Source organism: Leucoraja erinacea, chromosome 38, assembly GCF_028641065.1.
Source record: "Leucoraja erinacea ecotype New England chromosome 38, Leri_hhj_1, whole genome shotgun sequence".
Classification (NCBI taxonomy): Eukaryota; Metazoa; Chordata; class Chondrichthyes; order Rajiformes; family Rajidae; genus Leucoraja; species Leucoraja erinaceus.
Window position 1 is genome coordinate 7,750,439 of NC_073414.1, and position 16,182 is coordinate 7,766,620.

General features: G+C 41.2%; 1 protein-coding gene across 3 annotated transcripts in view; it reads left to right on the forward strand.

The window, feature by feature from the left end:
* supt5h (SPT5 homolog, DSIF elongation factor subunit) overlaps positions 1-15,087 on the forward strand; it is a 46,065-nt gene extending 30,978 nt beyond the window's left edge. For all 3 annotated transcript variants that reach the window (XM_055663780.1, XM_055663782.1, XM_055663781.1), the window contains 13 exons: positions 16-162; positions 686-832; positions 2,680-2,805; positions 3,379-3,463; positions 4,024-4,149; positions 6,039-6,141; positions 7,140-7,267; positions 8,269-8,374; positions 9,546-9,704; positions 10,257-10,425; positions 11,199-11,402; positions 11,903-11,998; positions 13,005-15,087. In XM_055663780.1, coding sequence (XP_055519755.1) covers positions 16-162; positions 686-832; positions 2,680-2,805; positions 3,379-3,463; positions 4,024-4,149; positions 6,039-6,141; positions 7,140-7,267; positions 8,269-8,374; positions 9,546-9,704; positions 10,257-10,425; positions 11,199-11,402; positions 11,903-11,998; positions 13,005-13,187 — 1,779 coding nt within the window. In that variant the 3' untranslated portion in view covers positions 13,188-15,087. The remainder of the gene's footprint in view (positions 1-15; positions 163-685; positions 833-2,679; positions 2,806-3,378; positions 3,464-4,023; positions 4,150-6,038; positions 6,142-7,139; positions 7,268-8,268; positions 8,375-9,545; positions 9,705-10,256; positions 10,426-11,198; positions 11,403-11,902; positions 11,999-13,004) is intronic.
* The last annotated feature ends 1,095 nt before the right edge of the window (positions 15,088-16,182 follow it).

The following is a 16,182-nucleotide window of genomic DNA, read 5'->3' on the forward strand; positions in this document are numbered from 1 at the left end:
CCCACTGTTTTTCAGCTGAAAGTGCTCCCGAGGGATTTGCAGCTGTGTTCGGAAACGGCGTCTGGTGTGGATGCAGGGGGTCAGCATGAGTGGGGTGAATTGGTGCAGCTCGATCCACAGACTATGGGCGTCATTGTCCGGTTGGAGAGAGAGACATTTCAGGTACGACAATTGGCTTTTAGACTATAGAAATTGGCTTTTTTAGGATGCATTATCTAAATGCATAGCTAACTAGTTAATGGCTATCTTAGAAGCATGCTACATATATAATTTATAGAGTTCAATTATTGTTTTATGACTGAGAATTTTAATGCAGACATTTCTTAAGCAGTCAACAATACTGGCTGTTAAAAGTAAAACCATTGCTGTTTCTTGGACTAAGTAATTTCTACTTGTCACCCACAGATATTTCTTTCTTAGTCCTGGCAGCCGGCTGTAAATCCAATTTATCTGCAATTTTATACCATTACACTGATCTCTAACAATGTTAAGTCTGATTCTATTTCCACTTTGGGGTGAACTGTTGATGGCCTTGACTGTTCTGAAGTACCTGTTGTGTATCATAGTTGATAGCAAGTTGATGGGACTCGGGCATTCCTTCCTCCAATAATCTGTCGTTTAGGACCTCGTAAACATGGGCTGAGAAGTACAAGCTCTCTGGTCATGCAATGTTTGGCTTTTGCAGGTTCTTAATATGTATGGGAAGGTTATTACTGTACGACACCAGGCAATAACCCGGAAAAAGGACAATCGGTTTGCTGTGGCTCTGGACTCTGAGCAAAATAATATTCATGTGAAAGACATCGTCAAAGTCATTGATGGACCGCACTCTGTAAGTTTTGCTGGTTTTTCCGTCGGACTACAAGAATAGTCATTGAAATAGTTGAGTCATAGTTCAGAATCGGATTTTATTCACCAAGTATGTTTTGCAACATACGAGGAAGTTCACTGGCCAGGTCAGTCATACAATTAAAAGCAACACACTCAAAAACACATTTTGACATGAACATCCACCACAGTGACTCCTACGCATTCCTCACTGTGATGGAAGGCGAAATAAAGTTCAAGTCCTTCCTCAGTCGGGGGCCTCGAGCCCTCCGTTGACGGGACGATCTTGACTCATCCCGATTCATAAAGTTATCCCCTCACAGTGGGAAACGTTGATTCTGCTGTGTGGGGATCTTTATGTTTAATTATATCGTGTATTGTGTTTTTATTCGTATGGCTGTATAGTAATTCAAATCTCACTGCACCAAAAAGGTGCATGTGATATTAAATGTCTCTTGAACTCTCGATAAAGAGCAAAACAGCACTCGGAGGCCTTTCTGCCTACCCAGTCCACAGCGACCATTAATCACACATTTACACAAATCCTACATTAATCTCGTTTTTAATTCTCCCCACATCTCATCAACCTCCATTCCCATAGATTCTACCACTCGCATACAAACTAGGGTCAATTTGCAGTGGTCAATCAACTGACCAACTTGGACGTCTTTGAGATGTGGGAGAAAATCCACAAGGTCACTAGGGGAATGTGAAAGTGCCACACTTAAAGCACCATTGTATCTGGATAGTTGGCACTGTGAGGCAGCAGCTTTATCGGTTGAACCCCTGTGTCTGGTTTGCCAAATGAACATGAAGTAGAAGCTGGAACTTCATCCAACATCCATACTCAAGATCAAAGATCAAGATCAAAGCTTCTACAACAACACAATCACACTGCTGAACTCGGAGTCCCAACGATAGATTTCTCCGGTCCCTCTGTCCCCTTTGTTTAATTATTCTGTATTTCCTGATTATTCCGTATCTTCCCTCTTTCTATTTTTTTTTTCCTTTATGTACAACCACTACGGACTGACGCAAAACTGCATTTCGTTGTACTGGTACTTGTATTTGTGCGATGACATTAAAGTTGAATTGAATTGAATATAATAGAAAAGCCAACAGAGATCTGGAAGTGTAAAAGCTGCAGTAAACCTTGCAAATCCAATTCAGTTTGAATTAATACCAAGTGAGAATTAATACCAAGTGAGAATTTACAGCCACTTGCAGCAATACTGAACAAAGCATCAGAACCATAGATACAGAAAAACATTCTAGTGCAAACTTGAAGAAACAATTGATCATCTTTATTTTGGCACCATAAATGTTTGATTCTCACCATGGTTGGTGGTTAAAAGTTTAGTTTATTGTCACATGCACTGAGGTACAGTATCATACACTAAACTAAACGTTCTTCCCTTTATCTCCTTAAGCGTTATTCTCATTGTTCCCTTTCTCATGTATCTGTACACTAAATGGCTTGATTGTAATCATGTATAGTCTTTCTGCTGACTAGTTAGTACCCAATAAATGCTTTTCACTGTACTTCAAAACAGGTGACCAGAAACTAAACTAAATTTATTTGGAGATAATTTTCTCATCTTCGATCTCAATAATAATTTTCTCAATTTATCTTTCTTGGATACTAGTGGATTTATTGTGGATGTTATACACTTTATTGGTGTTCTTTTTGTAAATATTGTACTTCTGCCATGCTTAGTTCACTAATTCTCACACAGAGCTCATGTAGTCACCCTGTTTCTACAAGTGATATCTGTAACTTTGGCCAAAATATAGGGCAAATTGTATTTAACCGAATGTGTGTGTAAACCTGCAAACCAAATTAATTTTCAGGGCCGTGAGGGTGAAATTAGACACTTGTATCGTGGGTTTGCCTTTCTACATTGTAAGAAGTTGGTGGAAAACGGTGGCATGTTTGTTTGCAAAACTCGCCACTTGGTGCTTGCTGGTGGTGCAAAGGTAAGCAAATTAAAATATCAAGCGTATATTTCCTAAGGCGAGCTGAAAAGCCACGTACAACTCTGTGTCCAAAAAAAATGGACTCGTGAATCTCCTTTAAACTTTCCCCCCTTATGGAGAAAATGCACGTGGTCACAGGGAGAACGTGCAAACTCTGTATAGAAAGCAGTCTTGATTCAAACTCTGTACAGCCGGCATGATTGAAACTTTCTTAATCCCCTACTGTGGGTGTGAAAACATATTCCATTTACAGTCTGAAGAAGGGTTTCAGCCCAAAACGTTGCCTATTTCCTTCGCTCCTAGATGCTGCTGAACCCACTGAGTTTCTCCAACATTTTTGTGTACCTTCCATTAAACTGGACCTTACTCTTGACCTTGCACGAAAATCAACATGGATCAATTGTTCACTAGAAAACATAAAACGTTGGAAGCAGCATAGTTTGGAGAAAAACAGGCGACATTTCGGGCCAAACGTGCTTCCTTGTGCTCTATGCTTCCGGCATTTTATGTTTTCTTATAGATTTCGAGCATTTTTTTTAGTATAGTTCATCAAATTCATTGTTTCTATTACAGCCAAGGGACGTTACAAATTTCACAGTGGGTGGTTTTGCTCCGATGAGCCCCCGAATCAGCAGTCCAATGCACTCCAGTGGCGGAGGTGAGTGTACATTGTCACCATAGGGTCTTAAACTTGTTTTGGTCCAACATACGCTGTTCGTATAAGCTGACAAGGCACTATGCTCTCTTCCTGTCTTACCTGAGGAGTATGCTTCCATCAGAATCATACATTTGGGGTTAAGGCGGCTCAACAGTTAATCTATTGGGCTGATAAACCAGGAACCTCGATTATGACCCAGTAACATGTTTAAAACACGCTATGACAGTTCAGAAATGGGGTATTTAATTGCAGATCAATAAATAAATCTGTTTGGACACTGAAACCCGTAATTACTAATCAATGATCTGAGGGACATTGTTGTGGGTGGTTTCACAGGACTAGCGTAAAATGTAAATTAAAAATTACCGCGTATTTTAAATGTCTTGGAAGTCAAATTTTGTTTTATTTCAATTGTATCGTGCCTAGCGTGTATTTACCCTATTTCCATGCTGACGTTTCATCTGTAAATGTGGTTTTGTTTGCATTGGACGTATAGGGTGATTATACGAAAGAGTTTTTATTTCCAACTGTGCCAAGTCAAATAATTGTTTGTCCTGCAGCTCCTCGAGGTGGTGGTGGTGGCGGTGGTGGGTTTGGAGGGCAAGGGGGAATGGGCCGTGGTCGAGGACGCAGAGATAATGATTTGATCGGACAGACAGTTCGTATCTCGCAAGGACCATATAAAGGTATGTCTGAACCAGAGACTTAAAATAACACCAACTTGTGAACACTGCCTGGTCAATATATTGTATACCACAAAACCTGCGAACAGTAACCGTTTCTGAATGACAAATGCGTGTCTCTCCCATGTCAGTTTTTTAAAATTGTGCATCAATTTTTTAAACCAAAAAAATAACAACTCAATAATTGCAGAATAAAAATTGGAATAATTATTAGCGAATATATTTGTTGATAATTGAAGATCACATTGACTGCTAGGCCAGCACTGTATCTTAATGGATGAAGCATAAATTGTTTTCTATTAACTCGTTGAATAATACTATCCCTGTTGCAGAGCACCAGTATAGGCAATTGTCATGAAAAGATGAACATAAGATAGTAGCAAGAAGGACCTGCAGATGCTGGAAAATCGAAGGTAGACAAAAATGCTGGAGAAACTCTGCGGGTGAGGCAGAATCTATGAAGCAAAGGAAATAGGCAACGTTTTGGGTCGAGGCCCTTCTTGACCCTATATGTTGCCCATTTCCTTCGCTGCCTCACCCGCTGAGTTTCTCCAGCATTTTTGTCTACCATAAGATAGTAGCTAGCTATTTAACCTCTTGGTCTATTCTGCCATTTGATAAGATGTGCATGAACCTTTTTCTTCTCCCATCTTCTAATGAGTTTGCAATCTTTGGTACCCTCGTTGAGCAAAAATCACCAGTCTCAGTTTTGAAACTTTAGTTTGACCATTGGCTTGAATTTTCTTTGGGAACGGAATGTGGTACAGAATTCTTCCACCCTTATAAGTAAGTAAGTTTTGTTGGCCAAGTATTCACATACAAGGAATTTGCCTTGATGCTCCACTCACAAGTAACAACATGACATACAGTGACAGTTACGAATGACTCAGAAAACACTAAACATTAATAATAATAATAAAACATTAATGATAAAACACAATTGATCAAACCAACAAAATACCAGATCAAAGGGGCTAAACTTCACTTTGGGTTAAGATGTTGATGAATAAAAATATGTAACTCAAATGGTTCAGCTGTGATGATAGATTGGAGAGGCTAGATCTGTTTCCCCTCGAGTGGTAGTAATGTGAGTTTCAAGGGTTAGTGGTGATGTTTTTTTGTTGGAAGTTTTCATTACCATGTAGTTTTGTTGTTTGATTGTTATTTGCCAGGTATCACTCTACACCTGAATATGGACTGGATCTGACTGTAGATTAGATTTACCGTAGCTGCGCATGGAATGGAACATCAGTGAAAGTTCAGTTCAGTCATATGGGGGTGGTACGGTGGTGTAGCAGTAGAGTTGCTGCCTTGCAGCACCAGGATCCCTGGTTCGATCCTGACTACGGGTGCTGTCTGTACAGAGTTTGTACGTTCTCCCTGTGACCATGTGAGCTTTCTCCGGGTGTTCCGGTTTCCTCCCGCACTCAAGTCAAGTCAAGTTTATTCGTCACATACACATACGAGATGTGCAGTGAAATGAAAAGTGCTCCAAAGACGTGCAGGTTTGTAGGTTAATTGGCTTTGGTAAAAATTGTAAAATGTCACTAGTGTGTAGGATAGTGCTAGTGTATGGGGTGATTGTTGGTCGGCGCAGGCTCGGTGGACCGAAGGACCCGTTTCCTTGCTGTATGGCTAAATTAAAGTCTAAAATGAATAATCTCACTTCTGTTCTTGGATAAAAAGAGGTCATTAATAACTCTGCCCTGAGGAGCGCCTGCAGTGATCTTCTGGGCTGAGATGGTGGACCTCCTACATACTCTATCTTGTGCTGGGTGTGACTGCAACCACTTGAGTCTCTTCCCCTTGATGTCCATTGAGTTCACTTTTACCACAGCACCTCGATTCCATACTCCACCAAATGCTCCAAGCAAATCTCCTTGTTTCCACAGGTTATATTGGTGTCGTAAAGGATGCAACAGAATCTACAGCTCGAGTTGAGCTTCATTCCACCTGCCAGACCATTTCTGTCGATCGCCAGCGTCTCACTACAGTGTAAGTATGGGATGTCTCTGAAAGAATGTCATAAAAGTATTGAGTGAGATGAATGAGTGAGCCCAATATACATGGGAATGCACTAAATCAAATTTGCTGTATCCTAATCCTCATTTTGCCAGGAATGAGAGTGCAACCATCTGTGGTTCTTGGAGTACGTCTCCAGCATGTAGTTTATATGTGAGTCCTCCCCATGGGACAGACTAGAATAGCTAGCTGATCCTCATTGATGGGCTCAAAATGGGGGGTGACTGCTTGGAGTAATATGCTGGTGAAACTAATCCAAGACACAGAATGAATTTCACAGGATTGAGGAGTATTGGCAAAGTAAAGAGCAAGGTTGAGTAGTCCGAGTTCTCCTGCTCCTAATTTGTATATAACTGAGAATTGTTCAGACTGATCTTGGCTAATCTGACATTTTGTGGCCATTCTGAGATAGAAACATAGAAAATAGGTGCAGTAGTAGGCCATTCGGCCCTTCGAGCCTGCACCGCAATTCAATATGATCATGGCAACTCAATATCCTGTACCTGCCTTCTCTCCATAACCCCTGATCCCTTTAGCCACAAGGGCCACATCTAACTCCCTCTTAAATATAGCCAATGAACTGGCCTCAACCACCCTCTGTGGCAGAGAATTCCACAGATTCACCACTCTCTGTGTGAATTTTTATTTTCTCATTTTGGTCCTAAAAGACTTCCCCCTTATCCTCAAACTGTGACCCCTTGTTCTGGACTTACCCGACATCGGGAACAATCTTCCTGCATCTAGCCTGTCCAACCCCTTAAGAATGTTGTAAGTTTCTATAAGATCCCCCCTCAATCTTCTAAGGTCTGGAAGGTTGAGGTACAGCGTGTATACAAATTATATATTTTACCATTTATTTATATACTTTGATATTTAATATCACCATTAATTCCAAAGGCAGTGAAATCAATGATTTCTCATGGCATTTGTTGAGTAACTATTAAATGATGATTTGTTGTTTGAATTCTCAGAGACTCAAAGAAGAAGGGTGGCTTGACGTCTGCTTATGGCCGTACTCCTCTGTATGGGTCCCAAACGCCACTATATGGCTCCGGATCACGGACACCGATGTACGGCTCCCAAACACCCTTGCACGATGGTAAGTTGGGGGTTTCCAACCATTCTTGTCCATGGGGCATTGTGGTAAATACTTGTCACCATTAACTAGGGATTTGGCTTTTCAAAAAGATATTGAGTCTGAAACATATTGAGTGTGAAGAATGTTTCCGACCAGAACCGTAACCAATCCTTTATCTCCGGAGATGCTGTCTGACTCGTTGAGTTACTCCAGCACTTTGTGTCTATCGTTTGTATAAACCAGGATTTTCAATTCTTTGTCTCTACATTCTGAGGCAATCCATGGATGATATGGCAGCTGTGTATAACATTTCACAGCCCACAAGCACCTATTGCATGTTTACATCAAAGAATGAATGAATACTTTATTGTCACATGCCGGCCGACTTAGGGTCAAGTTTCAGGCATGAGGAAACGAATGATTGAATGTTCAAACCTCAAACCCAGCACAAAGTTGTTATGCAGCAGTGATAGCATCCCCCCCCTTGAGGCTTCTTAAACTTGATCCAGCTGCTACTTCCAATGTTGTCTCTGCAAAACCGTCCAATTATCGTGCTATAGGAGGTGGTGGTGGAGGCAGATATAACAGTGGCATTCAAGTCCGATAGGCACAGGGAGTGGAGGGTTATGAATTATGTGCGGGCAGCTGAAATTAGTGTACCTTGCCATTACGTTCAGCACACACTGTGGGCAGAAGGGCCTGTTCCTGTGTTGTATGTACTGTTCTATGTTCTGAAAGAATGTGGGTGCTGTGAAATGCAGAGCATGAAGACATGCCTGGCAGGTCAGGCTGTGCATTCCTCTATTCCCAAAGGAAGACAAGAAAACAATGCACTAGGCTGAATGGCTTCCACTTTGGTTGTACTTTGTAATGGTATTTGTCTAGGAGCTCCATTCTGACCACTTTATTGTATTCTTGCTGGAATTGATGCAGAATCTTCAGAGCTACAGAATCCAAAATAACTGCAGAGAAAATGTCCTTGAAGATCATGCTGTCTCAGACTAATTTTCTGTTTTTCCTAGGGAGTCGAACCCCTCATTATGGTTCCCAGACACCAGTTCACGATGGCAGCAGAACACCAGGACAGAGCGGTGCTTGGGATCCCAACAATCCCAACACGCCCTCCAGGTTAGCAGCTCCAGAAACCTTAATGGCATCGTGCAATTTGACTTGCAAAACAAATTAATATTAAAACTGTACAAATTGAATTACAGGTAGTTCTGCTATAATTGCATTCCTACGAAATCTTGTATTATAAAAAATCACATAAATGTGGTAAACGGGGTAATGGGTTTGTCCCACAGGCTATTTTTAGACGACTGCCGGCGACTGTCATTATCGTAGCAGGTCGCTGAAAAACTGGCGACTGAACACGCTTTCGACATAAAATTTGAAATAGAATCATTACTTTAACAACAAAAAAAAACAGTCAGCACCAGCGACAACCTATGTCACCTGGCAACAAACCTACATTAACCTGACGACAACCTACGTTAACCTGGCGACAACTACGACAGCACCTACGTCAGGAGAAGTCAAGCTACGCTCATTGGCGTCAAACCCACTGTCGCCAACTGTCTCCGAAAAATTTTCAACATGTTGAAAATCCAGTGGCGACCAGAAAGATGCAACGACTCTTTGGGCGACTGAAGAGACGACTCACGACTATACAGGCGACACCCCGGCAACCATGTGGGGACAGCCTAGTCACTTGTAGTCGCCTAAAAAATCGCCTAAGTTGGACAGGCCCATAAGGGGACAAACGAGTTTCAGACTCGCAATGATATATTTTTATGGCATTATTTAAAAAAATATTTTATTTGCGATATTTATTTATCATTTTGTTACTGCAAGCTAACATATTAAAGGCTGTATGATACAATATTTAATAGAGTATCATTACACAGGTATCAATATAAGTAATTACTTGTCAATTTCAATGACACCAGCAATGAACTGACAGACTGTTCTTTAGAGACCATGGTGATTTCGTGATTACTGCAGGGAGGTTGCAGGGAAACAGCTTTTTTTCTGCTTGTTAATTTGCCAAATAACTACAGTGGTTCTCTAGTTCCTGATTGAAATTGTGTTATAATTAATTTGGCCTGATTAATACGACAGTGTTCACCAATCGTATTCAATCCAATTTGTGTTATAGATACAAGCATTATAGCAGAACTGCATGTACCTGATTTTATCTTTTCATGTGCATTTTAATTTGTTGTAAATGCAGCTTATTTCGTTTGCTTTTCTGCCACTGCTGCAACTAGCCATTATATTTTTTAAATTGTTCTTGCAGGAACGATGAAGATTACGATTTCCCTTATGATGATGAACCCACGCCATCTCCGCAGGCATACGGTGGCACACCCAACCCACAGACTCCAGGCTATACAGATGTTCCATCACCACAGGTTAATCCTCAGTACAACCCTCAAACTCCTGGAACACCAGCAATGTAAGTACCTGCAAATTTCATTATTGAATTATCAACTATAGTGTTGGTCTCAAAGATGGGATGTTTTATCTCTTTATATCCCTGGATGTATCTATAGGTGCTACTGAGATTAAAACATATGCAGAAGTAGACCATGGAGAATTTACAACAGAGAAACGGGCCATTTGTCCATTGATCTATGCTAGTATTATTTTCCATGTGTGCCTCCATTAAAGAAGGGTCCCGATCCATAATGTCACCTATCCATGTTCTCCAGAGATACTGCTTGACCAGCTGAGTTACTCCAGCACTTTGTGCTTTACTCAAAATTCCAGCATCTGGCAGTTAGCTGGAAGCTTACTAAATAAATTAGGCAGGAAGGAATAATGGGTTTTATGTGTCTCCCTATAATTATTTCCTGCTTTTTAATGAGCAAGCTCCCTTTCGAGGGGCTGATGGTTGAATTGGGGAAGTCATTTTAGTATGATTTCAGTTGAAATAGTACTGATTGTCATTTGTATGAAAAGGTTGTTCATATGATTTAATGAGATATATCACCTATTTATTTTTCAGGTATAACACCGACCAATTCTCCCCCTATGCAGCTCCATCCCCTCAAGGATCTTATCAGCCCAGCCCCAGTCCGCAGAGCTATCACCAGGTTGCACCGAGTCCTGTGGGCTATCAGAATACTCACTCACCAGCCAGCTATCACCCAACACCTTCGCCCATGGCATACCAGGTACAATTTGAGTCAGAACGTTTGTGCATTTTGTGCACGTCTACTAATCCGAACAGTTTTGACTGTGTTGGGTTAGCTTAATTGTACAGATGCTGGGATTCTGTAACAGCGTTGTCAGCACTTGGATGTTACAGGGACAATTGAGTATGAAAGAAATAGGAGCAGGAGTAAATCATTTGTCCCTTTAATGTTATTCTGCCATTTATTAAGGTCATGGCTAATCTTCCACCAGCACTTCCCCATAACCCTTAATTTCGTGAATGTCTAGAAATGTATCAATCTCTCTTGAATGAACACAACAATTTGAGTCTCCACTTTCTTCCTCCCCTCTTAAGTATTTGAGGGATTCGTTATGCCACACTCTTGGCTGTGAGCAACCAACACTACAAGAAAACAAGAATAGTAGCAGTATCAACCCACCAAGCCTCTCAAGCCTGCCCCGTCATTCAGTATGATCGTGGATGAGCTATGCTGGCTTCTGGTGCTCCGTTGCACCAGTTCTCTGCAGTCTTCAGTTCCGTGATATTCCAGCAATTTATGTACCTCCATCTTAAATGCTTAATGAACTGAGGGACATGTTTAAAGACCCAAGAGAAAAACTCACATGCTGTGTTGCCTACCTATGATGAGACAGAATTCAATGCTTTATATAAATAGTTTTATCTTGAAGGTTGATGCAGTTAAATTATTGTTTTGAAGGGTAGAAAATAATTCCATGAAAATAACATAGAGTTTTTTCTACTTGTATTCTTATAGTATGTTTTGTGTTTCAGGCAAGTCCAAGTCCAAGCCCTGTCGGGTACAGTCCAATGACACCTGGAGCCCCATCTCCTGGTGCATACAATCCTCATACACCAGGTTCCAATATTGATCAGGGCTCGAACGACTGGGTAACAACAGATATCATGGTGAAAGTCCGTGACACGTACCTGGACGCACAGGTTGTAGGGCAGACGGGAGTCATCCGCAGTGTGTCGGTACGTACTCTTCTGTGTCGTTGTCTTGGAGCACAAGAGTGTCTTATACGGCACAAGAGCAGGCCCTTCAACCCATCACATCCATGCTGACCATCAAGTACCATTTATACTAATCCCTTTTACCAACACTTAGACTGTAACCTTTTATGCATTTTCATTTCAAGTGCTCTTCCAGATTGTTTAAATGTTCATAGAGCCTTACAGTGTGGCAACAGGCCCTTCAGCCCAACTTGTCCTTGCTGGCCAAGATGCCTCATCAGAGATAGTCTCTATTGCCTGGGTTTGGTCCATATCCCTCCAAACCTTTCCTATCCACATGCCTTGTAAATGCTGTTATTTTACCCATCCTCTGGCAGCTGGTTCCATATACCCACCTTCATTGACTCGAGCAGTGAAGAGCCGTACTCAAGTGGTCGAGGAAGGGAATGTTCACTGTAATGAATTTGCTGAAATGAGTGTGATGACTTTGATGAAAGCTTGAATATATTTTACCCCTACAGGGTGGGCTGTGCTCTGTGTATTTATCGTCCACTGACAAGGTTGTCAGCATCTCGAGCGAGCACCTTGAACCAGTCACCCCTGTGAAAAATGATAAGGTAAGTGCCAATTGGTTGGAGTCAGAGGCATGTGGTCATGCAGCGCACAAAAAGACTCTTCGGCCCATCACATCCACGCTGACCAAGTCCCCATTTAGATCAGTTTCAAAGGCCTTTTATTGTCACATGTACCAATGAAGGTATAGTGCGATGTGAATTACGATTCAGCCATAAGGGGAAAAAAAGCAAAAGACACACAACTACAGAAATATTTCCCCATAACGAGAGGTCTACAACCACAGGGCTTTGCTTTATGGTGACGAGTTAGTAGAGCACTCGAGGGATTCTGAGGAAATGTTATATTAATGCAAGAGAGTGACCAGAATCTGGAATAAGTAAGTAAGTAAGTTTATTGGCCAAGTATTCACATACAAGGAATTTGCCTTGGTGCTCTGCCCGCAAGTAACAACATGACATACAGTGACAGTTACGAATGACTGAATAAAATGTACCTGGACAAGCTCTTAAATCGCAAGCTCTTAAATAACATAACATAACATTCATCACAGCGGATTCCCCACATTCCTCGCTTTCCTCGCCAAAAAGTCCAATCTTCTTCCTCTTTAATCTCCCACGGTCGAGGCAGTCGAATCATCCGTCGTGGCGATCAAAGCTCCCGCAGCCAGCGGTAGAAACCCACGTTTTGGGGCGATCGAAACTCCCGGTTTGGGGCGATCAAAACTCCCGCGTCGAGACCCCCGCTGCTTGGAGTTCCTGAAATCGGTCTTGTTAAGTCTGCAAGCACCCATGGCTGGAGCTCCGAGGTCGACCCCTGGCATCAAATTTACATCAAATCAAGTTGATTTGGAAGTGGAAACATGTGAAATTATGATTTTATTCTTCCGGCACTAACACTCCATAAATTGATCGTAAACATTGTAAATTGAAAGCTCTGCTGGGCAGATTAACTTAATTTGAGCTGTCATTTTAAGATGGCAACCAGTATAGTGATGATATGTAGACAGGAACTTGCTGGCTGCCTATGTAACCATTTGTCTACCCACAGGTGAAGGTGATTCTGGGTGAAGATCGGGAGGCTACAGGCATGCTATTGAGTATCGATGGTGAGGATGGGATTGTCCGCATGGAGCTGGATGAACAGCTGAAGATCCTCAACCTGAGATTTCTTGGGATCCTGAATGAACAAGGAACAGCATCATCTGGAAAAGATGTATATAGTCGGAAGTAATAGAACTCTCTTCTGTGGAGTTTGGTTCAGATTTTTAGGTTTCCTTCTATTCTTGTGTTTTTGCTTTGATAATGTCTTGCTTATTGTGGGCAGATTTTAGCAGTGGTTGTCAAAAAAGACCAAAAATAGCAACAATTAGTTATTTGAGTAAATGGAATAATGCATATTAAATTGATAGTGCAATGAAAAGTGGCCGTACATTTTATAAGAAACCTGTTTGAGACTTAAATGGGTAAATGGTGATTTTTTGTTGTTGTTGCATAAGGCAGTTTATGCATGAAAGGAGTAAAAAGAGTTTACCGTTTGACAGTGAAGATAAATACTTTTTGTAGCAATGGAATGGTACTTCAGGAACATGCTAAAACCTATTTTTGTAATAAGAGCACTTGAATAGATGAGAGATGGCACATGAAAAAATAGACAATTTTGACAAAAGAATGCTACAATTATTTTTTAAACTAGATAGTTCAAAATTGTCGTTTGTGTAAATTGAAAGCTTTATATGTTGCCACTTGTTTTCAAAAGATTTGAAGATGCTTTGAAAACCACGTTAGCTATTCCATTTTCAAGAGTAAATCTCCAGACGTTTGGAGCAGCTTTAGAAATAAGAACATGTTGGAAACACTCGGCAGATTGGGGAGCGTCTGTGGAGAGAGAAATTGAGTTAACTTTTCATCGGAACTGCATAATGTTGGAGACAAAGCAAAGTTTAAGATGCATAATAAGTTTTAAGAAGAAACAAAAAAAAATGATGTGATGGAGATTAGATGGGATTAAATGACAGAAATCCTAGTTTATTCCTCACTCAGACCTCAGTTCCTAATTCTCCAGATTTCTTTGGATTGAATTCATTTTGCAAAAAGTCACGATACAAAATTTGGACCACATCAGCGTTCCAGTATTGCTTATGATTTTCCATCTGTGATCTTGTTAGTGTCAAGAGGCCCCGAGCAATGTCCCAGCGGCCAGCGATGAAGAGCTTTTGGAGAGGCTGTTATTATTGCGTTGCCTGTGCAGAAATTGCAGGTGTCAATGGCTGTAGCTTTTAACAGGCCTAGCACAGATGAGGTTTTGCCCCAGATCCTGTGCTTTGTGGCCAGATGTGATTTTTTTGAGGTATCTGCAGATGCCAGACAAGATAACCTGACTGACCATTTCCAGAAGGCTCGAATCTGCTTGCGATTTCTCCAGCAATTGTGCTTTTAAGGTTTCAAGATTACTGTTTGATTAATACATGAAGTTTCTGCAGCTTCCTTCCCCATGTCAGTTAGCATCATGGAAATATAGTCCAAAACTTAAAGAGATCTCAGAAAAAAGACCTGGAGTACCGCAACGGGTCAATCTGTATCTCTGGAGAACATGGATCGGAGATATTTCAGGTCGAGACCCTTCTTCGGACCCTGAAGAAGAGTCCTGACTCGAAACATCATCTATCCACGTTCTCCAGAAATGCTGCCTGACCAGCTAAGTTACTCCAGCATTTTGTGTCTTTTTTTTGTACACCAGCATCTGCAGCTCCTTGTTTCAACAAGAGATCTCAGAACCTTGATTTGAATTTTATTGCATGTATATTCCATAAATACATTATTACAACAAACGTTAACTTGGGAAAACATCTGCCATAAAATTTCCATTTTGGGCTGTTGTACAGTTATAAAACAATATCAATTGGAAAAGTTGCAAATGATAAACCCAGTTTTATTCTACCATTAGATCTCCAGGTTAATTTTATTGAACTATGACCACTGCTAGGATCTGCTTCTGCTGACTTGTTTACTAAATGTCACCTAATGTAAAATGTATTTCTGTGGTTTGGGAATACCATTCGTATGGCCAATATTTGAGCTTGTAAACCCATTTGCTCCAAATAGAGTCAATAAAAAAGACTTGCAGATCTTAAGGTCTTGTGTTGTACTTGTGGAGAAGGCCGCTCTTTAAGATGACGTGATATCTTTCAGTAGTGTTTGTTCTTATTGGGGTGTAGTTCTTGTGATAGCCTCCTGATACCTTTGCCAATGTGGGTTTTGACAGCGGGTAACAAATTGTTGATATGTATGCTTTTTATCCCATTCATAGCATGAGATTTCAACCTGGATCAGGACCTGGTGGCCCCTCTGAGCTTACTCTGTTATTTAGAAAGGTTGGAGCAGAGCTTCCCATGCTTCCCACTCCCATATATTTCTTGACCCCTTTGCACCCATACACTTATTTCCCCGAGATAAAGACAAACTGCCAGAGAAACTCTGCGTCTTTGGAATCCAAATCTGACATTTTGGATCAGACCCCTTCTTCAGACTGATGGAGTCTCATTCTTTCCATGCTCCATCCTCTGCTAGTTTTAGCTAAAATACTAACTCCATTGGTTTGTTTTGTATTCAAGATTCCAGCGTCCATGATGTATTCACTTTATCTTTATAGACAGTTTAAACAAGCGTATGTGAGCTTTGGTTCTGTGGGCACTGAGGTGACTGATGAGGCCCAAGTAGGAACTCCAGATAACCGTGCGACTTGAGGCTCCCGATGGGGCAAAATGGTAGCTGGATCCTCCTGTCTATTGTTTTCTCTATGCTCAAAGTTCTCTATCATTCCAAACACTTCTCCTCCACTTCAAGCAGGCATGGGCTAAACATCCCAAGAGTGGATGTAGAATTTTTTTTCAAGGAGGCTTTGATAGTCTCTTTGAATCTCTTCCTCCATGTCCTTCGTAATCTGGTCCTATAACAGAACTCAACGATCTGGTCTTGTGAATGATGTGGCCTATCCAACGTCAATGCTGAGTGATACCCACTTTAATTCATTAGGAATGGAACAATGAAATTCTTAGAAAGTAGAAACAAAGAGATGCAGTTGCTGATTTACTAAAAAAAGACACATGGTGCTTGAGCAACTCAGAGGGTCAGGCAGCATTTCTGGAGAATATAGATTGGTGACTTTTAGGGTTGGGACTCTTCTTCATACCCCTGCTGGCCTTCTACCCTCATTGGACATTCTTATT